The 25,013-nt window shown below is 40.3% G+C and overlaps 2 protein-coding genes across 5 annotated transcripts in view; both read left to right on the forward strand.

Annotated features, from left to right (window-relative positions):
- Positions 1–8,416, forward strand: part of PRLR (prolactin receptor) — a 133,936-nt gene extending 125,520 nt beyond the window's left edge. For all 4 annotated transcript variants that reach the window (XM_059836670.1, XM_059836673.1, XM_059836672.1 and 1 more), the window contains one exon: positions 26–8,416. In XM_059836670.1, coding sequence (XP_059692653.1) covers positions 26–1,036 — 1,011 coding nt within the window. In that variant the 3' untranslated portion in view covers positions 1,037–8,416. The remainder of the gene's footprint in view (positions 1–25) is intronic.
- A 2,226-nt stretch (positions 8,417–10,642) lies between these two features.
- Positions 10,643–24,294, forward strand: AGXT2 (alanine--glyoxylate aminotransferase 2). The gene is made up of 14 exons (XM_059837067.1): positions 10,643–10,709; positions 12,137–12,222; positions 12,598–12,782; positions 13,084–13,207; positions 14,038–14,132; positions 15,224–15,317; positions 16,331–16,424; positions 17,262–17,362; positions 18,420–18,512; positions 19,254–19,386; positions 20,476–20,564; positions 22,000–22,149; positions 22,496–22,594; positions 24,079–24,294. Exons 1-14 carry the CDS (start codon positions 10,679–10,681, stop codon positions 24,187–24,189), a joined length of 1,485 nt encoding a protein of 494 aa, XP_059693050.1. The 5' UTR covers positions 10,643–10,678; the 3' UTR covers positions 24,190–24,294.
- The last annotated feature ends 719 nt before the right edge of the window (positions 24,295–25,013 follow it).

Genomic DNA, 25,013 nt, shown 5'->3' on the forward strand with positions numbered 1-25,013 from the left:
TATATCCTCTTCATTATACCTTCAGACAGGAAAATCTGAAGAATTACTGAGTGCTCTTGGTTGCCATGGTTTCCCTCCAACATCAGACTGCGAGGAACTACTGATAGAATATCTGGAGGTAGAGGACAGTGAGGATCAGCAACTCATGCCAAGTCATGACACTCCCAGCAAAAACACAAAAATTATACTCAAGGAAACAGACAGTGACTCAGGCCGAGGGAGCTGTGATAGCCCTTCTCTCCTCCCTGTGAAGTGCAGGGAATCCCGCAGCCTTCCATCTACTCTTCAAACACAAGATGTAAGAGCTAAAGAAAAGAAAGGGGGTAAAGGGAGCTGGGACACTCGCTGTGGGGCCCCGGCCTCAGAACAGAAAACACTCCCTTGTGAGAGTGTAAAGTCGTGCACATGGCTGGCAGCTCAGTTACCCAGTAATCAGGCTGCTATGTTTGCCTACCACAGCACTGTGGAGGCATTCAAGATAACACTGAACACCACAAATGTGAACTCTTCACCAGTTTTGGTGGGAAATGAAGAAAGGCGTCAGTCACTATATCCTATTGCTGAAACTGTGTATGATGACCTGGAAAAGATAAGCGAGGTGGAATATTCCAAAACTGACCAAAACACAGTGCAGATCAGACAAAACGAACATTCTAACAAGTCACCTTTCCTGAATCCTAAACTAATGGACTATGTAGAAGTTCATAAAGTCAGACAAGATGAGGAACCAACACTATTACTGAAACATAAAGAAAACAATGGAAAGACCAAAAAATGCACTGTTCCAGGAACCAGCAAAGAATATACCAAGGTCTCAACAGTTGTGGACCATCACATTTTAGTATTATTGCCAGATCAGCGCTGCCAGAACACACCTGTGTCTCAAGAACCTGCAGCAGAAACATCTCAGAACCCTCAGCAAAGTCAAGGTGAGAAGAATACGAGCTACAGCACGACAACTCCAGGTGACTCCAGAAGAGACACCAGTGGATCAGACTACATGGATCCATCTTCCTTTATGCCCTCCTTTAAATAACCTTTTAGTACAGCACATACTTAGTAGTTACACACAGTAAAACAAAATCACATAGCAAACAGTTCTTTAGAAAAGCCTAGCCTCCAAAAGCCTATCATCCTATGTGCATTGTACAGGTAATAAAATAATCTGTGAGTTGAGGTAATAGTCGTGGACGTAAATCCTGGATCATTAGCACACATTTCTGACACAGTGAAACGAGGAAATGCATCTTGTCTGTCATGAAAAATGCAGTGTAAAATAATTTTTCAGTTCTGCAAAACTTTTGTTGGTTGATAAAGCCTAAGGAAATACCACAGATTCAACAAAGATGAAAATTGTTATGGGTGAGTCAGCTAACCATAGCGATCTGATCTAATGTAGTTTCTACATTAGATAAATCATTGCACAACTGTATTCTTTCCTACAATGTGTTTTCTTCTGAATGCATTCTGACACTGCATTGTTTTCTTTATCTTTTTTCTCAATCCTTGAGAAAAAGGAGCTCTTGTGCATGCCAAATCATATATAAAAGTGAATATATTCTACAAATGACAGTAAAATAACAAATTATTCAAAATATATTTTTGCTTTGTTTCAGTGTGACAGAAAACTGCATCCCATTCATATCCTAGTCTGGACAAACCAAAATGAAAAAGAAAACAGGATAATATATGATATACTGCCTTACTGTATATAATATACAATTTTACTTTAATATAAGCCCATAAGTTTAACTATGTATTTTTAAAGGCTATTTTTCTATTACCAAAAAAAGAGCAAAATGGAATATTTTTTAATTTCCCAATGCTATTTAGCTGCCTAGGAACTTTTCTCTTTCCTTCTGCTGAGGCAGCAACAAGTAAAGCTATAATTTCTACACAAAGCATAAAATTATACTTTATACTAATTAAGAATATGGAGCCATTTTTAAACTATATTTCTAATATATTACAGATATATTACTATTTGAATTGTAAATTATTTGTTTCACAGGTTTTTTATTACCTGTAATTATATAATTAAAATAGAGTTGAGGTTTTGAGACCCAAGGTTCTTTCCCTTTGAATTTGTACTCTGATGCCAGTTGTAAATGACATGGGGCTCTCCTGTATCCTGCACTTTTCTCTGGAAGTAAAATTTGAAGTCATATTTTTCATAATAAATTTATGAACATTAGTTTTGGAATCAGCCTCAAAGGTCCGAATCAGACCTCCACTAAAAAAGCAGTGGGAATGAGGAGACGAGTCCATATACTTGGGCTGGTCATGTGTCCCCAGAACAGCAGTGGGAGCAGTAAGGATCCATTATATCCCATGTACCTGAAGACAGAATCACAATGATGCTGTAGTGGCTGCAAAGTTGCTCTGACCTTCCTTCTTGAAACAAAAGTTTAGTTGACTCCAGAAAAGTATGATCATGTGATGACTGGTTAAAAGTGAGCCAAGTATTTAGCCAGCATCTCTAGCTTCAGGGGAAACTGGAAATTTATGGTGAGGTAATGATCTTCCACCTGTGAAGGAGAGTGAATTTGATAGATGGGCTCTCTTTTGTTAGTCTCCTTCCTGAACAGCTTTACTTTTCTCCATATTTTTATGATTTTATGCACTGAACAAGCCTTCCTGCAGTATCAGGTACCTGCTGCAGAGCCAGACAAAAGAAAATTTCAGATTTTGAAGGTCCCAGAAGGCCCTATCTAATTCAGCAAATCAGGCTCTCACCCTTTACCTTCAAAGCCCTGGAACTGCTCAAGCACAGGTTGATAGAACCACCTAGCGTTTGCACAGACAGGGCATTAGAACTTAACTAATGATCTGTGTGTCTGTAAACATACGTGGTAGTGCAGACTGCAGCATTAGGGTGGCATCAGATTTAGAGCCTGTCCTCTATACAGGCAGCTGCCCACTTTCAGGGGCTGATCAGAGCAGTCTGGATGCTCCACTGAAGGTGTGGGAAGGTATCCTAGATTCCCGATTCAATCACTTATTTAACACATGAAGACATGAAGGGGCTACTCCAGGTACCAAACATAAAACTCTGTTCAGTTATAGTTAATAGAACAATTTTACCATACTCTCTCTCTCTGTAGTATACCTTACAAATTTCTAGAGATGCTGGAAGCACTGCAAAGAAACTCTTGAATTATGAGGAATGTGTGTGTAAGCTGACAACACACTGTGTCTGACAGTGTTTTATTAACCCTTCAGTTTTCTGACTGAATCTGACAGAGCTGATAGGATCAGACACATTCCTCTTTCTTTACACAGATAACTCTATCTGTGTTGTTTCCGACACCTAATGATGTGCATAAAGATATGCTGCTGCAGGCCTTGTATCTAGTAATGCACAGAAGCTGTAGTATCTCATCAAGCCTAGAGCCTAAAGATGTTCTTATAGAGTACATTTCTTAGGTTAGAACACAGTGACTACCCAGGTGTACGACATTAACAGGCTGTTCCCACCGTATCTTTTCACCTGAAGCTACTTTTCACCTGAAGCAAACAGACACAACAGTTAGCAGATTTCAAGGGGATGATTCATCCTGCCTAACTGTAGGCATGTGTGCCTGCAATGATCCACACAGAAGGAGAGTCAAGGAGTTTCTCTGCTTTGTCATAAATGAATACTGAAACTGTTAAAGAGCTGCAGCCTAAATTACTTTGTGTGGTGTTGAGCATCTCCCACCTTTGCTGATGAATGTCTCAATATGCCAAATAATCATGTCTCCCTGTGAAAAGGGAAAGTCAGCTGCAGTGGAAAAGAGGCATTTGCATGCTGCTTTGAAGTGTTGGGGGATTTGCTAGCTAAATGTAATTCGAACACATTGTCATGAATATATTTATTCTTGAAGCTGAACAAATGTGCAGATAGATTAATTTTCCCTTGGATTTGCTTATATTTTCCAAAACACCTTGTTCCTCTCTGTGGCAGAGCTTCTGAAAGTGACCTTAAACATCTGAAAGTACATTAAAAAAAAACATACTAGTGTTCTGTATAATCAAAATAACCTTCAGCTAAGTGTTTGGTCCTTTAATGTTCAAATAATTATTTTTTTCTGTTTGCAACAATATTTTTGCAGGTATTTAAGCTTTTCATTAGGAAGCACATGAGTTTTTGCAGCAGTTCTACAGAGTCAATCAGTATAAAATTATGGCACACCAGTGGGGAAAAACAGGCTCTTGATACCTCCTTTGATATCCAGAGGGATGAACAGGATTTACCCCTCTAATTCTTTCACGATTAGTCAAATTTTTCACTTGGAATAATTATTTCAAGAATGTGAATGCTGTTTTCAATGTCAAAGTTATCCACGTGTCATTTATAGTATGAACTACTTTGTAATAGCATAAAAGCCCTAAAGGGTAGCATAAAGACTCTAGTACATAATTACTTTTACAAAATTCCTAAAATTGAACATATATCTTCTGTTTAATTACCTTTCTTTCTGACTCAGACTAATTTTATTAACATTTTTTCTTCAATATTGGCAAATATGATTCATTACCATACAGTTGTTTTCTAGACTTTTTTTAGCAGAGACATATTTCATGTTCAATTTTAGTATTTCTGTGTAATATTTCAGACTTTAGAAGAAATACAAACTAATGAATTGGCACATGCTCACAAAGCTCAGTATCACACATGATGAGGACTTTAGGTTTGGTCTTTATGAGACTATGTAACTACGAAGATTATTTAACAAAAATGCAGTGAATTAACCTGATATAATATTAGTCAGAGGATGTATGTGTTTATGGAACAAACTGTAAAACAAATATGTAATGATGATTTATGTCAAGCCAGTGAATTCTGTAGTATATCTGTCTGTGTGTCTATGTTTAAATGGCTGAAAAATAGACAGCTGCTTTAAATGTCATTCAAGTATCCAAAGTGTAGTAGCAGCAGATGTTCAAAATGAATAAGCAGAATTTTTTTGTGCTCTCTGAAGCATTGTATATGTGGGGTTTACATCATGAAGCCTGTAAGTGTATTTCGTAATTTCATGGCAACTATAAACTGATCTGAAGGTGATGTGCAAGGAAACTGAAGTCCTGTAAGCCACTTGAGAGACATCAGACATCTACAAAGCCATAAAGACAAATGAAGTGAAAAAAAGCATCATGAGATCAGTCATCACATTCTCAAATAATTGCTACCTCAGAGGTTTTTTTTTTTTGCTCCCTTTAAAATGCAAACAAGAAAAAGCATTTTGCTTTGTGTGTAAATTTGTGACTCACTCTATCAAGAATTTTAAAATTTTATCTGTAAATTCAAAATATTTTTGTTAACAAACAGCTTGTCATGGAATCATCACTTGCATGGCAGTGGTAGTATGAGGATGGAATATTCTAGATGTGTAGCAAAATTAAATGTTTTTAATATGGGGGGGGCTGGAAATCTAACTAAAGAAAATTTCACTTTGCAAGAATATCCTTGGGCAGTCAAGCATCAGTCCTGACCTGAAAAGTTTTTTGCCACTATTAGTATTTTCAGGTCACTGGGACTGATTGAGCCAATTTTCCAGAGGTGCTTTCATTCTGGATCTCAGCTGTGGAACTTGGTATTTATCAATACTTGCTATTTAGAATTACCTGTTTTCAGTTGAGTTCCTAGGAAGCAAACCTTCCAGTTTTGTCTCTAAATGAGTAAAAATGGAAAGCCCTGCTCTCAGCTATCTCAAACAGTCGCACTAAAATCAGGCTCCAGTTCCTGTGGGTGTGGAAAGATGGACTGAATTATAACAATTTTAATAACCTTGTGGCTCAGCCTTGAAAACCATTTTGAAACAAATCAGGGATTTTCTTCATTTTTCTGGTGTATGTCGAGCAGAAAAATAAAGATAAATGGATGCCTAAATACATAATACATGGGGATATAAAGAGCTTGAATATCATAGAAGCATAGAACAGTTTAGGTTGGAAGAGACCTGTAAGGTTATAGAGTCCAAATGTTAACCTGGTCCTGGCAAGTTCTCCATTAAGTGACAGGGAGAGGGACAAGACTGCTGCATGTGACAGAACAGAAAAGGAGTACAGTCAGTGTGGGATGGAATGATGAGGGAAAAAGTGCATTTTGACTACAGCTGAAAAGGGGCGGGGGGGGGGGGAAGACAAGAAAATGGAAGGTAAAGAATCAAATATGAGAATAGACAGTAAAAAATTAGCACTAGCAGAACTGAGAGGAGCAATAAATGAGTTAGTGAGGGGAAAAAAAGGAAGAGAAGAAAATAATTTCAAATGTGGGAATGTGCACAGCTACCTGGTATAGTCCGCAAAAGCAGTAAAGCCTTATTGTTGGCAGAATGCTGAAGTCAGCTACAATGGATCAGCTGTTTCATATTAGCAGAGAAGTGAGAAGTGATCATTCATTTTCTGCCAGTTACAGGATTTTTCTTCCCCGTATCTGACATTGGTCCCAGGAAAAAACAAAACTTGAAGAGTCAGGCTCAGCATCTGATCTGAGACTGTATTTCCTACATTCCTAAGGGAAAAAATCAAGAGAAATAAAGTGCACCTCACTGCTTTTATAAACAACCTTCTGTTTTTCACACAGATACACAGGTGAGATTTATCCATTTACATTGTCCCACACATATGTCAACCATTGTTAAGCATTGTTTTTATTTAGTATATATAATGCAATGACCTAGAAGCTCCAAGAGAAAAAAACTTTGGGGATATTTCTAAGTGGCCTCTTGGCATTTCTGGGCATTGTTTCAGTTTATAGCTGTGACAGTGTATCTGTTAATACTTTCCTTAGTTGGAAAGTCTCTGTCTTGGTAATAAATTCTGAAAATTACCAAGTTAGGTTTAAAATCCATCTCTTCAATATGTTACATTTTTAAGAGGCACTAATATATCTGTTGGAAGTAGTTAAGAAAAATACCTGCATTAGTTGTGTGGCCTCTTAGCGTGCTGATATGCTAAAAGCTGATCTTATACTCACGATGTTGGTGCATAGAGCAGTTAGATATAAAAAGGTCTTTTTTTATATATTCCTCTTTTTGAAAGGTTTCTTGTCCTTTTCTACTCAGTGATGCTGCTTGTCTTGGATCTTGACATTATTTAACTATTTTTTTTAACAATGCTGCTTTTGGATCTGTTTTTGTGAGCTGCTGAGTACCTTCACCTCATTTTGGCATCAATAAACATTGGAAGACTTCATTCCAGTTCCTGCAGTGGTTATTTTTAGAGATTTGTAGCACTGAGTATAATTTTTAGAGGATGCTGAAAATCGTTGTACATATGACTTGTAGAAAATTTCCCTTCGGTAGGATGCAAAACTCTACATGTCTAGAAAAAGGCAGATTTTTCTACAGACAGAGCTATAATGATGTTGTATCATATTTTTTAATATTCATAATGCTGTAGACTACTCTTAATTCTCATCCCTTTGTCTTTCATTCCAAAAGGGAGAGGAAACTACTGCTCAGCTATACTTAGAAAGAGCTCCTGGGCTGCTTTAGAGTAGTTTACTTTTCATTTTGGAAAGTAATTTTTTCTATTCTGACTACAAAAACTGTTCATCTGATATAATACAACCCTCAGTTTTTATAAACGTGTTATATTGCTCAGAGATACTCAGCACTATCTTGGCTTCTGGAATATTTTTGTTGTTTTTGTGTATGTTTTAGTCATTGTGTAAGATATAGCAGTACTGAGGGCACTGTTATGAAAACGTACAGCCCAGAAAAAACATGTTAATCATCAAATATCTGTATTTGTTCAAAATTCTGATGTGTTACTAAGTGAGGGTAAAAGTCTCTGGAACTCCCTTGCCTTTAATTGTGCCAGCAGACTCTCAAAGAAACAAAAATTGCACCTTTTCCGTAACGTCCAGAATAAACAGTATATTTTCAGCAGAGAAAGAGATGACCCAATACTTCAAGCAAACTTATTCCCATTTGCATAAACCATTTCGTTGGTAGATTTGCAATACAAGCTAGGCATTTTTTCCACTACAGTTTCAAAATCTGTATGCAATGTGGAACACGAGAGGTTATTGCAGTGTCATTACTGTAGCAACAGAATGACTTTAAGCACAATTATTATATGAACCAGATCCAAATTTTTTTGTAAATTTCTAAAATACAAGAAGTTGTAAGAATTAGATTTCATAAGTTGTATGTACATTCTTTGGAGAATACTGGTATAAAAGTAGTTGCTCAGGAATTCTTCATTGTTTCTAAGTGTATCTAAAGGAAAATGCTTTCAAATACATTTTTTAAGTTCTTAATATTGAAAATGCTGGCTTTACTAAAATCTGTTAGTGTTTTCACTTGTAAGATCAATATTGTTATGAGGTCTGTAGCTTTCTGATGAATTTTTGGATCTTTTGTCATTGTAAAATCTCTTTGCAATGGTGTTCGCATTTCAGTTTAATAAAAGTTCGTGAATAAAATTCTGAGATTCTGTATTTCTTCATGATATGCAACACTTCTACTATATAATGTATAGAAAGAAAAAGGAAAATCCAGGCATCCAAGACACTCTGTAGGGCAGGATTCTGCTGTCCTCCATGGGAAAAGCTCAGTGATAGATATTTAACCAATTCTACTGCACTAAACAATTGAACAAGGTAACACAGATGGCTCACATGCCATGTCACAATTTTTATGTTTCTTTATGGCTCTTCATGTTGATTTAAGTCATATTTATCCTTGAAATACAGGGATTTGTTTAGCAAATGTAAAGTTTGATCAAGAAAGGTTGAGGGTTGGGGGAGTCCTAACATATGTAAGCACTGCCCTGGTTACTAAAGGCTATTAATCTCTGACACTTTTTACCAACGTTGGGCAGTTTACCTGCAAAACTAGGGCTGCCCCCCAGGCTACCTGTGGTCAGCCTTCTGCCTTAGGACCAGGCAGGGTCATCAAAAGCAATGTGAAATACCTCTCACTGGCAACTGTGTCTAGTTAAACTGTGTGCCAATTTCCATTCCAGGAAATGCCACCTTGACCCTTGATTCTTAAGTATTACAAGGATGTTCTGGTTTTGGCCGGGGCAGTTAATTTTCCCCACAGCAGCTGGGGCTGTGTTTTGGATTTGTGCTGAACACAGTGATGATAATAGAGCTGTTTCTGTTGCTGCTGAGCAGAGCTTATACAGAGCCAAGGCCTTTTCTGTGGGAGGCTAGGGGGAAACACATCTGGGACAGGTGACCCCAAGTGACCAAAGGGATATTCCAGACCATGTGACATCATGCTCAATGTGATGTACTGAGTAAATACAGGGTGTTTGGAGCAATGGCATTTGTCTTTCCAAGTCACCATTACACGTGACAGGCCCTGCTCCCCTGGAGATGTCTGAACTGCCTGACCATGGGACATGTTGAATTAATTCCTTTTGCTTTGCTTGCATGTGTGGCTTTTGCTTTTCCTATCAAACTCTCTTTATCTCGGCCCAAGGGTTTCCCAGCTTTTACCCATCCCTTCCTCTCCCCATTCCCACTGGTGGGGGACTGAGCATGTGGCTGCCCAGGGCTTGGCTGCTGGCAGGTAATGGAGAAAGGAAATACAGCTTCCCACTTCTCCTATCCTTGTAGGAGGTTGTGCTACACCTCTTTGCTGACAAAACCAAAACAAGGGAATAAATGAGTCATCAGCATAGACAGGTTATCCTTCTCAGCATATCTGCCACTTTCTCCCCGTCGACCCAGATGTACTTAATTCAATTCACAGAATCACAGGCTGGGTCAAGTTGAAGGGCACCACAATGGGTCATCTGGTCCAAAATCCCTGCTCAAGCATCACCCCAGAGGACACAGCAGAGGACTGCATCCAGACAGTTCTTGAGTATTTCCAGTGAGAGACACAGTCTTCTTTACTGTGCGTGTGATTGCTCTCTTCCACTGCACAATCACACACATGGTGAAGAAGATTTTTCTCGTGTTCAGGTGGAATTCTCTGTGCATCAGTTTCTGCCTGCTATCTCATGTCCTGCTGCCTGGTACCACGGAGCAGAGCCCAGTCCCTGCTCTGACCCCTCCCTGCAGACACTGACAGACACTGATGGGGTCCCCTCTCAGTTATCCCTTTTCAAGGCTGAACAGGATCAATTCTCTCAGCCTTTCCTCATAAGAGAGATGTTCCAGTCCCTTGATCACCTTTTTAGCTCTCTGCTGGACCCACTCCAGGAGCTCCAGAGACCAGCAGTGAGCACAGACTCCAGGTGAGACCTCACTAGAGCTGAGTGCCAGGACAGGCTCACCTCCTTTGAATGGCTGGCAGTGCCCTTCCAAAGGCATCCCAGACCACGGCACAGCCGGCTCATGCACAGTTTGGTGTCCACCAGGAGCCCCAGGTCCTGCTCCACAGAGCTGCTTCCCAGCAGGTTGGGCCCAGCCTGTGCTGTACCCAGGGTTGTTCCTCCCCAGGTGCAGGACCCTGCATTTGCCTGTGTTGAATTTCAGAAGTTTCTTTGACCATATCTCCAGCCTGTCGAGGCTCTTCTGAAGGGCTCACGGTCAAACTGTGTCAGAAGAAGACTCGGGACGGGACAGCGCAGGGTGACATTAAGGGGACAGCACGCGATGACACCACAAGAACACCACGGGATGACACTAGGGGACAGCATGGGATGACACCAGGGGGATGGCACGTGGTGACACCGCGGGGACAGCAGCACCCGTGCCGGGGCGGTGCCGCTGCCGGGACGGGCGGACATGGCGGGGCGGCTGCGGCGGGTCGGCGGCGGTGAGGGAGCGGCGGGAGCGGCGGCGGGAGAGGCGGCGGGAGAGGCGGCGGGAGAGGCGGCGGGGAGGGAGCGGCGGGAGCGGCGGCGGGAGCGGCGGCGGGAGAGGCGGGAGCGGCGGCGGGGAGGGAGCGGCGGGAGCGCGGTCCGGGGGCTGCCGGCACCGCTCCGTGCAGCTCGGGAGGGATGGCAGCACCGTGCCTGTCCGCGGGGTGGAAGCGCTTTCGGTGCAGCTGTAAATCCCTTGGGAAGGGTTCCAAGGGTAGAACTTCCCCAGCTCATGGGTTCTAAACTACTCTTTTCAAACGGGACTCCTGTAGATTCTGTATTCATTAGTGCTGTAAGTGGTTGTAAGGGAAGTGACAATGTGTCTAATTAATTTCAGGAAACTTTATTTTTCAGTCATTTACATTTCACGTGTGTTTTAGAAATTGGTTAAAACTTTTGGCTTTCAAAAACAAATGTGTAACTCTCTAGATAGTGTTCTACGTGCAGGAATAGCGTCTCTTGAAATAACTCGCATAATCACAGGATGGGCCAGGTAGGAAGGGACTACAGTGGGTCATCTGGTCCAGCCTCCCCACTCCAGCAGGGCCCTTCCAGAGCACACGGCACAGGATTGTGTCCAGAGGGCTCTTGAATGTCTCCAGTGAGGGAGAATCCACAACCTCTCTGGGCAATCAGGTGCCTCTTTCTGATACCTGCTGAATTGCATGGGCAGTTCAAGGAAAGGCAGGAAGGTGTGGTGTTCCCAGGATTTTGAAGCAAGAATGGAAGATGGCAGGTGGAGCTGTCAGGGCCCTAAGCACAGCTCGTGTCCCCTGAACAGCCTCCCCCAGGGCTGTACCCCTTGCCCAGCCTCAGCTGGGCCATGACCCTTGCCACCAGCCCAGCCCTGGGGTGGACCTTGCACCTCTGCTGGGGCTTTGTGTCCAGCCCTGCCTCTGCCCCCGCCTGCTCCTGCTCCTGCCCGGGCTCCCTGGGTGCACCCCGGACCTGGCTCGGCTCCATTCATGCGGGCATTCTCGGCGAGCCCTGCCTTGCCTCTGCCCTGCTCCCTGGGAGCGCTGCCCATGCTGCAGTCACCCTGGGCACCTGGCTGTAGAGCATTCTCCCACTGCTTCCAGATAAGAACTTGTATTACAAACAGGTTTTATTTTTAAAATAAAAATTGTTCTTCTGTCAAAATAGAAGTCTATGGGAAACTGGAAATTTGAGTTTTAATGGGTAAAACATAAACATCTTTCTTTTAAAATTACATATAGTCTACCTTTTACTTATTTTTCCCCAAAGAAAACTTCTCAGACCAAAAACACCCTCCAACATTTTCTGTGACTGTAGCTCGTGTGTTCACTGAACAAGCTTATCGAGCAAATCTTTTAGGTGTGTAGTTTGCCAAGTGTTTCATAATTCTCTTACTATTTTATAGTTGCCTTTAGGCAGCAGAAATGGAAAAGTTCTCTCTCCACACAAGCAAAAATGCCTCCTTGTGATTTTGTACCTGAAAAATATGAAGTAAGTCATGCATACTACACTGAATTAAAATAAAGCTTCATTACTGGGTTTGGGTGATAGGTTCATCTGCTAAATATGATTATAAAATTTGCTTCTTTGGGCACAACCCAACTGCCACAGCTAGGATATAACCTGTAGATGTACCTGTGTGACAAATCTGTAATTTAAAAACATTTAAGACAGAGGTATGTGCAGAACAGCAGCTTTATTTCAAAAAGCTGAGTTTCAAAAGTTTGTAGAACAGCCTTCTATATGCCATATCTGTCAGGATCTTAATCCTGTGGAGAGCTGTGTAATCTGTGTGCTTCACAACAACTCCATGAGTGTGGATCTCTAGAAGGCACAGATGGATCCTGGCTGTTTTATTCCACTCAGTCATATCCGTATGAACGCATGCAGAAGATCCGTGAACAAAATATTGCACCTGCACTGAGAATGTATTACAAGAAGCCATTGCTGCTGCACCAGGGACATATGCAGTGGTTGTTTGATCATGAGGGACGAAGATACCTTGATCTCTTTGCTGGAATTGTCACTGTCAGTGTTGGACACTGTCACCCGTAAGTATGTTGGTTTTTGGTTTATGGTATAAAATACAGGAAGAGACTCCTACGCTTGTTTTGTGCTTCATTAATCTGCAGCACTGTGAGCCTAAAACCAGAATATAACTTACTGAATTGACATGTGTCACAGTTCAGTTTCTGCTACATTTTGAAGAATTCATTAATTCATTAATTACTTCCATCTGGCACACGGTGCAGCATCTGCGCTTGCAGAATCAATAGCACAGAGGTATGTGCATGTATGAGTGAGGAGTCTGTGTGGAATTCCATCCCTTTGTCTCTCCCTTGCTACATGCAGGAAGGTAACTATGGCTACCCAGAAGCAGCTGGCTCGCCTGTGGCATACCACCAACATCTACATGCACCCAGCAATCCACGAGTATGCAGAGAAGCTAACTTCTCTTTTTCCAGATCCACTGAAGGTAAATTGCTTCTGACAGGAGCACGGACTGGTGAAGTGGGTCTCTGCTTATAAGAAGTATTTATTAAATAATCGAGAGCCTTGATATCTCTAGAGAGAAAATCTGTATGGGGAATACAGACTGTCAGTTAAAGAGCACAAGGGTCCTCAGGGCCTTTTCTTCAGATCCAGCTGTAGACAAGCATAGTATCCCCGATTTCTGTTCTGTTTTCTTCCTTCACTTATCACTGGGAAGAGGCATTGTGGGCTTAAAAATTACTTTTGAGGACCAAAGAAGATGTTTACTATTCTGACATATAGCTGGCCTTAATTCTCTTGATCTCATGAAAATCCACAGTGGAAATTGTTTGACAGTATTTTGTGTAGTGTGTGTAAATGTTTACCGACATTTAAACAGATAAATCACAAAGATGTCATGTTTCATATTTAGGGAAACAGTAAGAAAAATAACTTTTTTTTCAGGTAAAATAAATTGGTGATAAAATGAAATTGGGCTAGCAGAAGAGCATGAAGCTATTGTAATCTTAAAGATAGAAGGAGAGTAAAAAAAAAAATTAAATGTCCTGCTTAGTTTGACCCAACACTTTATTTTCTTTCTATCAGAAATCCATCTAAGGAAATCCTGTAAATTGAAACCTTTTGACATTTTTCTGTACCTTCCCAGGGTACATCAGCTGGATCTTTTTTCTCATAAGGGCAACACTAATTTTATCGTGGTGAGGTCACCCTGTGGCAGTGCTAGGCTAGAATTCATTGTCTTACTAAGGGACGAGGTCTGATGCCGAAGAAGAAGGAGGTGTTTTTGTGCTGATCCCAAGTGTTCTCCCTCAGGTGGTTTATCTCACCAACAGTGGGTCAGAAGCCAATGATTTAGCCATGTTCATGGCAAGGCTGCACACTCGTAACTTCGACATCATCTCTCTCAGGTAATGCCAACAGAGCTTCACAAAACTCCTCTGTGTATGGGATCACCCTCCATGTGCCTAAAGCAAGAAATAACTGAGAACTCTTCACCCGAGAGGAGAATGATATAAAATTATTTTATTTGACAAAGAGGAGTAAAACCAGGAGCTGAAGTTTTCCTACAGCATGTTATAACTAGTTTGCAATAACAGTGTAACCTGCAAATTTTGCTTGTGTTACCTAGAAAATGATCTGATGTCTGTGTTCAGAGTGTGCTTTGGTAGACTTTTGTTCATGGCCAGACCAAGACTGAGCAACTGCTTCATTCTTCCTCCATTTCCCTTCTGCAGTGCCCCTGTGGGTGCAAAGGTACCTCTGGAACAGCAGTGCAGTGAACCTCAGCAGGGAATGACTCTGCCTGGGAGCTGATTTTTTTTTTGTTTGCTTTCCTGCCTTGTTATTCTGTCAGGGCCCTGAACCACAGTTCACTGCGCAGGTACACAAACAGCTCTTCTGGCTTAATGACAAGGATGGATGTGGGCTGAACACCAGTGCACTGTAAACATCAGCGTAAGCAGTTCACTTTCCTGTGCAGCCCAGGGGGCCTCAAATATTAGAATAAAAGGCCGTGTTAATGAAGAGCTGTATTTTTCTGTTACTGTGTTCAACAGAACATTGGGTACCTACCTTGCTTATGTATCCTCACTAACTAATTTTGATTTGTATATAAAACTGATAGCAAACCACCATTGAGTTAATGATTGGCAACACCTGCTAGAGACGGCAGCTGTTTCCAAGATTCAAAAGACAGAGATGTCTGCCCTGTAGGGATCAGGTGCTGCAGTAGAATTTCATGAGGCACTGTCTGAATTACTCTTGGTTCCAGTGATTGTACTCATCTCCTCTCAAACATTTCTTCACAGTTTTTATATTTGAAATAGCAGAGTCAAAAGGCAGAGCGAAAAATGGCAGTAGGAATCTTCTTAGTTTCAGTGCAACAATGCACATTTTCCCCAACAATTTATATCTCAGAAACATGTCTTCTCAGAACTGATATTGCTCCAGACAGTTCTCGGAAATGAGTGATGTTGATCTGCTTTGTTTTTTTGAACAGAGGAGGATACCACGGAGGCAGCCCTTACACACTGGGCTTGACATCTCTGACTTCTTATAAGCATGGTGTTGCCAATGGCTTTGGCTGTACAACTGTGAGAATTTTTCTTTAATATTTTTTTTCATAATTTGAGTAACTAACAATTGAGTTGAGTATTTCAGCAATTGCTATGTTTTTTGCTCTCAAGTGCTTTACAGCCACTAATCAAAACTGCAGTGTAGCAGTTTCTGCTGTGTAAATTCAACAAGAGCCGGAGACCCCTTTTCTTCTATGGATAGTTTCTAAGGCTAATTTGGAGTTAGGACAGCCATAACACAAATAATCCATGATTTGCAGTTCTTTAGTCATGCTTGATGTTTGCATGGGAGTCTGTGTAAGGAGCAAAATAATGTTCTGATCCCCTTTTTTCAAGTTTGTTTTGGCAGATCTGTGCAAAGCTGCTTTCAGATGGTCTGGAGCAGATCCTTCACTATAATGAATGGGAATCCTATTTCAGCAAGACAGGAGACACATCTGTTAAGGAGATCCACTGAGGTTAAATGGCAGTGTGTTATGTCCCTGCCCTTGAGCAGATTGCAGTAACTTTCTGTCTAGAAGCCACTGTTGCTGACTCCAGTAGTTACACGTGACAGCTGAGCCATAAGAAGGCTCACTTACAGCAGCTTCCCAGCCTGTCTCAGTCAGTGCCCAAACTCGTGTGGTATTTCATCAGCAGCAAGGATCAGAAAGCTGGAGTAGTCTCTGTTAGATCTGCCTGCCTCACTCTACTTTTCAGATTTTGTTCATATTTCAGATTACCAAAATACTACCAGCAACTCTTAAAATGCTCTGGCATTACTTTTAGGTAACCAATATCCTGACTAAGAATGAAGAAAGGAATAAAAAATCAGTTGAGTTGCTATGGCTGGAACAGTCTAAACTTTTTGATTCCAAAACTATCTTGGTTATTTGGCGTTACTCCCCAAGTGTTCTTCACACAAGTTCCTTGAACTGTGTTTGCCCCTTGACTCTAACAGCTGTATTTCTGTTTTGCCATTAGTCATTAGATCAAAAGATCTCTTAGAAAAGTGTCATTAAATCTGTAGCTATTTCTCCTATGCCTGACAGACAATGTTACCAGATGTTTTTCGTGGTCCATGGGGAGGCAGCCGTTGCAGAGATTCTCCAGTGCAAACGGTTCGAAAATGCATCTGTACTGAAGGTTGGTCCATGACAAAAATTTTTGGATTACAAAATACTAGAGGTCTGTGGAAATGGGTTATAATTGCCTCCTCAAGCAAAGTAGATGTCTGTTTAGGTTTTGCAAGGCTGACCCAAAAAGAAAAAATATTGCAGAGAATCTCAGGACCCTGTATCCCAGTGGGAAAAATCTGGGACAGATGACAACACGTTCTCAGATTTCTTCTTGAAATCACAGTGTTTGTTTCCAGTATTTGTCATGATCAACTCTGGAAGCTGTGGAACTCACTTCCGCACATCTGGAAGAAGAGAAGTGTTGATGGTCTTTTTTGTGGTTTCTAAAGTTCTGACAACTTTCCAGCTTTTATATTGGAATAAGGCAAATAGTAAGGACAACCAGCAATAGGTGGAGGTCTTACACGGGACAAGATGTTCCATACACAGCACAGTGTGAAATCTCCTCTACTGCTATGCAGCTAAGAACAGTTCCAATCAGCTTTTCTACTGTTACAACAAGCACTTTTTATTATTTTAGTTCATATGCACACATAACAGAATGGTTTGGTTTTAGCTTTGCTGTCCCTAGTGGATGGCAGCATTAGCCATACTAATTGCTCTGTTCTTTATTTAAGCACAGACTGTATTCTCCAGAATCCTCCTGCCTGCACTAACCATGGAGTACACATTTACGAGAAGAGACTCTCTCCTTTGATATTTAGCTTTTTACTGTTCATTTGAGAGGTGGTATTTACCATGCAGTCATACAACACTTGTTGCTTAGATGCATAGTTTCATGTTTTGAAGCTAATTTTGTGTCATATGAAGTAAATTCCCTTCAAACTGTTTCCTCTGTAAACAGGTGCATGTCTTGCAGAAGACCAGTACATCGAACAGTTCAAAGATACTCTGAATACCTCAGTGCCCAAGACAGTTGCTGGATTTATTGCTGAACCAATCCAAGTAGGTAGTTTGCCATTTCTCAGTTGTGATAGCACAAGTAGTGTGAAATACTCAAATCTGATATTCTTTAGCTATAACCTGAACATAGATGTTTGCTGATTCTTACTATGATTTTGTAAGGCTTTAAACACCTTAAGTGTTTGAAAGTTTGGATGTACTGCCTTCAAATTTCAGCTTTTGTCACTGGCTTTATTGGAACTAGAATTTTTCTTGTGAAATTAAACACAGAATCATGATTAAACATACACCTTTTTTCTGTATTTAAATAGTGAGTGTGATGCATGCTATGGTTTGGTTTCTATTATCTCCTTTCAATTTCCATTACTATTTCTGTAAACTTTTACCTCAACCCCCTTCTCCCTCTTTTAGTCATGTTGTGTGCCATATTTTTAACAGCTGTCCAGCAACTGATGGCCACAGGATTCATTCTCCTAATGTTTCACCCTACATTCACAATTGCTTTATATGTGGTTCTTCAATATAAAAAATTGAGACCTTATCCCAGGCAAGAGAAACAATGTGAGAACTGTGACTGCAAGGGAAAACTGGAGCAGTCCTCTGCTTTTTGCTGTTTTCTAAGTACTTACATACTCGAATCTAAAAAGCTGTTTTGGTCCAGGTGGAGGGAAAAATTGTATTTCCAAGGCAAATGCAAACTGTCAGGGTGAAAAGACATTGAGGAGGCAATGTTCTAAACAAATTAACCAAAGAAGGAATATGAATTCTCTCGTCAACTTCCTCAGCAAACAGTTCCTGGGTTTTGCTATGTGTAGATTTTCATGGTCCTTATTTCAGCAGTTTGTTGTTAATTGACTTGGTCTTACAGTGATCATGGTCTCACAAACATTCCTGCCAGCACAACTAGCGGAACAGCAGGCAGCACTCTGGCATGGGAATGCATGACCTGAGCAGGAGCTTTCTGAACTGGTTTCATTGCTGGAGCCAGAAGCTTGTAACAGCAGTCCTGCTGTTACCTGAGGGCTGCTAGGTTTTTTTCTCAAGTAGAATTCCTGTTTCCTTGTTTGTTTCTGAAAACATTGTGTTTCTCTCTTGGCAGGGTGTTAATGGAGCTGTTCAGTACCCAAGAAATTTCTTAAAGGAAGCTTATCAACTTATACGGGAGAGAGGGGGCCTTTGCATTTCAGATGAAGTGAGTCAGATTTTTTACCAAAGAATTCTCTAGAATTCTCTTTTAGTAGGGTACTTATGAAAGTTACCATAAAAAAATGCAGGTGAAGTCTGGAAATAATCTTAGTGAAATACAAAACACTTCGTAGTTTAACACAGTGTTAAACTGCATCTTTCCAAGAATAGGAGCCTCCCAGTTTTTACTGTCTTTTTTCTCATTTTGGGCAAAAGTAATATTTGTAGCAGAGTTCAGTCCTTACCTTCTGGGAACAGTAAATTTACACAAATATGCAACAAATAGCAACAAGTAGCAACAAATGCTACTTGTGATGGAAGATTTGTCAAAATAACCCTTCCTTTTATGAGTGTTGTTGACAGACATAGAATACAGAAGAGACTTGATTGCTGTACCTCTGCAAATATGTTTTAGAAGTAGAATTTTCTTAGCTAAAACAATATTAAAATAGTATCAAATGCTTCAAATGCTTTTACATTTCTTCTCCACCTTGAAATGGACACTGCATCTTATTTGTGAATCTCACCAGGCCTAAGACATGATGACATATTATCACATGAAAGAAAAACCCAATTACAATAAATTGCATTTTGTCTAGAGCTATCTGAATAAGGGTCCTAATACAAGTTGACTCCAGATATAGTTGCTGTTTAATGCAAATCAGTAACAATAGAAACACAAGAAAAGGAACTATATAATAAAGTGTGAGAAAGTGATGAGTGTTTCTCTGAATTTTTCCTTTGAGAGGTACAGACAGGATTTGGACGCACAGGGAGCCATTTCTGGGGGTTTCAAACACATGGTGTAGTCCCTGACATCGTTACTTTGGCAAAAGGAATTGGTAATGGCTTCCCAATGGCAGCTGTTGTTACAACAAAAGGTATAAGTGTTCTGCTCCGCTATGATCTAAAATGGAGTAACTGCAAAATATAATACAAAATATTGGGTGGTGAGATGTATGTTTAAAAAGCTGAATGTTACTTAACACTTTATCTCAATCTATCTTTTGAGAAATGAGTTGGGTCCTCATTACTTCAGTTTTTTCACCACATGTCCTGTATCAGTACAAAGCTGTATTTAAATGGGTTTAGTTGTATAACTGAAGCAGGAATGAACACGTGAGTGGTTTGTAGAGCTGGTAAAAGAGGCTGGAAATCCTCACAGAATTCACTGTTTTACTGATAAATATGGTGTGAATAAATAGGGCAGGACGTTACCCAGCTGCTTGATTCCTACAAATGGCAGGCTCAATCTGGTGAGGAAAATCTGTAGATAGCAGGTGAGAGCATATGTTAGAAGCATGACTTTTAAAATAAGTTTTGTTTTGGTATCTGCTAGGCAGTATTGGAAATACTCATATTTTGCACAGACTGCTTTCAGGAAATCTTGCTGTGTTGTCTCCAGTAGAATCATAGCTGAACCACAGCAAATGAAATTGTTGTTACAATAACAAATGCTTAACGCAATTCAGTACAGTAACCAAACAAGGCAGAGGAGGCCACCAAGATGATCAGAGGGGCAGAGCGCCTGTCCTAAGAGGCTGAGAGGCTCTGGGATTGCTCAACCTGGAGAAAGCTTTGGGTCACCTATTTTGGCCTTCCAGTGTAAGAAGAATGGAGAGGGACTTTTTAGAAGAGCATGGAGTAACAGGACAAGGAGGAATGGCTTTAAACAGAAAGAGATTAGGTTTAGATTAGATATGAGGAAAAATCATCTTTACTGTGAGGGGGAGAGGCCCTGGCACAGATTGCCCAGAGAAGCTGTGGATGCTCCATCCCTGGCAGCGCTCAAGGCCGGGCTGGCTGGGGCTGTGAACAACCCGGTCTGGTGGAAGGTGTCCCTGGCCATGGCAGCGGGGTTGGAACTGGATCATCTTTAAGGTCCCTTCCAACCCAAACCATTCGGTGATTCTATGACTCTGTGATTCTACAAACTGAAGGAGTAACCAGTGTTGTTCTTTTTCTTTTAGAGATTGCAAGTTCCTTGGCTCAAAACCTTCACTTTAATACTTTTGGAGGAAACCCTTTGGCCTGTGTAGCTGGAGCTGCAGTTCTTGACGTAGGGAGAACATAACATGGATTTATCTGTACCACAGGTCTTTGTATCAAACGATGAAAGTTGCACATTTAAGTTTCTATGTGGGCAATTTTTAAAGTAACTAAGTAAAGTGCATAAACATATGCATGTATACATGCATGGACAGTGTATCCCATACACAGGAAAAAAAATCTTGATTAATTTAATTGCAAAAATTTTCAGATCTCTAGAAGGAGTAGGAGCTCTATAATTATTACTTCAGAATCATCTTTATCCCCGTGGGGTTCTCTACTTTGTTAATAAAATTGAAAGAGAGTACTTACTCAAAAGACTTAGCTAATTCTTTCATAGCACTACACAAATCCACAGCTAAGAAAATCTATTTTCTGGCATACGTCCTTAGCAAACTTTTACTTTATGCTTTATGCTTACTTTATGCTTTTACCTTAAAAAAACCTTAATGACCAGACAGTTGCAAATACCTAAGGTCAAAAATCCATCTGGAAAAAAATACCTTACAAAAAAGAAAAATGTGCAACATATGTCACTTATTATTCAGTAGAAAATCAGTCAGTGGGTAGTAGGTCACTATTACAAATCAATTTGCCTTGATTATGCACAGAACATTCATTCCTGAAGCTCACTTCATTACAGCAGACACTATTTCTATTCATGTTACTTTCCTGAGTGGTTTGAGGGGTTTAAGCTATTAATAAGATGGATGTTTGTATAAAGAACCCATGTTTTGGGGTTTTTCAACCCTGAAATAATTTGGAGCCTAGCTCTGAAATAATTCCAAGGTAATTGTTAGAGTCAGGAAGAATAAAATGGAGTTGAAAGAAAAAGGAAAAAAAAAGAAAAGTAGAAACAACCACTTTATCTTCTGTAATTATTTTTAAATGTAATTTTTCTAAATGCAGATGTTAGGCTCATCTAATGGTTTCTGTGTAGGTGCCAGAATGTGCCTGCAAATAAGAACTCTGATTAAGGAGGACAGTGTAAAGAATGAAGAAAAGATTGTGATTAAAAAACATGGTGTTGCTAAATATAATATAGTATTCAAGCTGTTCTGTGCCTAGTACACACAGATAAGCGCAGTCAAATTGTATTCTTCTCATGATACTGAAAAAAATTAAAATATTCTGGTAAGATTTTGAAAATAATCCTTCTGGTCAGGTATTTTCCAGTTATGAGTACATTTGAGCAGGAATTACTGGATTAAATTAAGAAAAATGTGAAAAGTGCCACAGAAATATCAAAGTATTATGTGCAATTGCATTCTGATGCTGTGACCATCATAGCAGTGATGTGATGAGTTCTTCTAAATGTGAGCAGTGAGGTAGTCAGGAACATAGCAAGGAAAAGAGATAAATACAGCCTCAAGTTCAATGTGGATTAACAGAATGTGTTGAAAGCTTTTCCTGCAACACTGTCATGAGTACTTCATTTTAATCAGGCTATTGAGGAAGACTGTCTACAAAAAAATAGTGAGGATGTGGGAACATACCTGCTGCTGGAGTTGGCTAAACTACGGGATAAATTTGAGATTGTTGGAGATGTCCGTGGCAAGGGACTTATGATTGGAGTAGAAATGGTGACAGATAAGGTTAGTGACTTTTTCATTCCTTTCAATTTACAGTGCCATTGAAGGTTTTATCGCATTCTATTTTAGTTGAAATAACAGAAATATTTCCTGTTAAAAAGCAGACAGTGCAATGGGAAAACATTGCTCTAGCTAAAAATGAGCCAGAACATTCCATCATTCAGCTATTACACAAGCTTTCAGTAAACAGTGACATGCACCTTAACTGCACAGGCTCACAAGAGCAGGTAAGTTATGCAGCTAACATTTTCAGCTAGAGTTGGAATTTATTGGAGAGACTGGAATATACATCTTTGCCACAGAACTAATTTAGAATATCTGACTGAAGTTTAGTATTTCCTTTCCTTAGGACAGCCGACGCCCTCTTCCAGCTGAAGAAATCAATCAGATCTGGGAGGACTGTAAAGACATGGGGGTTCTGATTGGCAGAGGAGGGCTCTATAGTCAGGTACTGAACCACTGGTTATAAATAAAGCTTATTTTCTGTCCTTGTGAACTACATCCTTGCTTCCCTCACATTAATTTAGTTTAGTAAGTAGACTAGAAAATGTTTACTCATAGGAGCTATCTCTGTTTAATGTTGCTTATTTTAAAACTGGGCAGGAACTATATGATTCTTTTCAAATATTCTGAACAAGATCAAAACTTGGAGTTTTCCTTCAGAGGGACAACTTCCCCTAGGAAACCAAGGTACTACAGTCTATGCAATTTAGAAAAACTCAGCAATACCAAGTCTTTGCACAGTTTAGGTTATCACCTGACACATCAGTACAAAACTAGTAGCTCTTTGAGTCTGGGGAGCTGGTAATGTTCTAATTCTATGGTAATTAACGGAAAAAAAATGGTGTTGACAGCAAGCTCAGCAACAGCACAGAGGAGAGACTTGGATGTGAAGGCCATCAGCCCACAGCAGCTGACAGCAGCTGTGGCTCCATGCTGTAGCCAGGACACTGCACCAGCTCCCTGCAGTGCTCTGTTAATGGCAGAGGATTGCCTCAGGGCTGGCCGCCTCAGTGAAGCCCTCTGACACAGAGGAGGCAGCTGCCATGTGAGATGGATGGGGGGGAGCTCAAATAAATCAGACACTGTGTTTGTCACCTCATCAGTCCTTCCCTAAATCGCAAATCAGGAGGCAGGTAACAAGCTGAAGCTCAGTGCAGTAAAATCTCATTCTGTCTAGTAAGAGGGCTGTTTACCTGTGAGCGTTTGCTTCAGCAGGGGCTGTAGGAGGGAAAGCCCATTACTCTGCTCTTCCTGTATTAAGTTGCGTGACATGATGCCAGAAAAATCTGCAATTTAAAATTCTTATGGAAAAAAAAAACTCTTGGAAACATTGATCAAACGTTCAGATTTAAGAGACTATGCTCTCGACAAGTGTAGCTGTACATATAACCCTTCCTGATCAACACGCTTTCCAGCTACAGCACCCTAGCTACAATATAGTATTCAGTGATTCATTCATAATGCATTCTCTTAAAGGCCTTTAAAAACAGCCTATAATAAAACAGCAAATCGGCTGACACAATGGGAGAGCCTGCCACTCTCAGCAGATACTACTTTTCCCTGTGGTAGAGCTGCAAGAAAGGAAAATACATCTGTCTCTGTTCTTTCTTTGTACAAATCCATCTGAGATTTTACTCTGTCTTTGTCTGCTGAAACAGAGCTGCAGACACGACCTACTCTACTTAGGTCTTTTGTGGAGGCAGTTAGGTTATCAAGAGGGGGTCATGAGTCAGATGCAATTCAGTGCAGTCAAGTTCAAAATTGCTCCACTTCAGAGTACATTTATCATAAGCCTCAGTGCCTGCACTGCTGTTCTCCTTTTTTCCTCACTTTTTTGGGGCGGGAGTGCTGACCCAGATAGTCTGCATGAAACCATATTCTTCTCATACAATTTGAGCATTTCTTTTTCTTTTTGTTCTGTCTCCTCAGACATTCAGAATTAAGCCTCCCATGTGCATTACTAAGAGGGACGTAGACTTCGCTGTGGAAGTATTTCATACTGTTTTACAGAGACACGTGGAAAGAGCAGCTGCAAAATAAAATTGATTTGTTTCCTTACATGAGAGGCACACACAATCCCTGATTCCTGCAACCCAGACTGGGCACTAATCTACCCTGGAAAATAAAATCACAGTGTGATGATTACATGCTTGTTCAGGATCATAAGAGTGTTCTGACTGATACAGTGTTCAACAAAGGATAGAGTGTGATCTGTTTTGTAAATCTACAGTTCAGTTCTACAGTGCTTATTTGTATGAACTACACACCTATTTTGCCATTATCAAAAAAACCCTGACTGGATTAACAGGGTACCAGATGGAGAGGCAGGCATATGTTCTTCTCTCCCCTGTGAAAATCCTATCAAAATCAGCAATTTTTAGAAAGAGTGACAGAAACAGTTGGGAAAGAATTTTCAGATTTAAAACTGTTTACCCTGCCCACAAGGACACACTGTAATTAGAGCATTACAAAAAGTGTGCAGACATTGAAATGTTTCTAATTACAGTAATTATTTTTATCATGGGGATAAGAAATCCAGTCATCACTCTCTCCAAAATACACTTTTTCTCCTGCTGCTTTTGGGATTGCACAGCACACTCATTAATCATTTTGTAAAGGTGCAAACTCTGGAAGGTGGAATAAAACGTTCTTTCTTACATAATCACTTTTTAATGTGTAAGGTCATTGCTTCCTTCAGTTTCCAATAAAAAAACAGATGTTGTGGACAGTCAGCAAGAACTGTACATTTATCATTTTACTTTTATTTCAATTTAATATTGGAAAAATTCCTTGACTCAATAAAGTACCCTGTCAAGTTCGGAGGAGGAGAGTATTCTGCCAGTACTTCAGAGGAACTTTGGTAA

Source organism: Haemorhous mexicanus, chromosome Z (assembly GCF_027477595.1).
Source record: "Haemorhous mexicanus isolate bHaeMex1 chromosome Z, bHaeMex1.pri, whole genome shotgun sequence".
NCBI classification, from domain to species: domain Eukaryota; kingdom Metazoa; phylum Chordata; class Aves; order Passeriformes; family Fringillidae; genus Haemorhous; species Haemorhous mexicanus.

Excerpts from the sequence above, each read along its gene's own strand:
- AGXT2 (XM_059837067.1), top strand. The coding sequence starts at position 10,679 with ATGGCGGGGCGGCTGCGGCGGGTCGGCGGCG. Across the intron at positions 13,208-14,037 it reads TTTTTCCAGATCCACTGAAG|GTGGTTTATCTCACCAACAG; the intron begins GTAAATTGCTTC and ends GTTCTCCCTCAG. Across the intron at positions 22,150-22,495 it reads TAGAAATGGTGACAGATAAG|GACAGCCGACGCCCTCTTCC; the intron begins GTTAGTGACTTT and ends TCCTTTCCTTAG.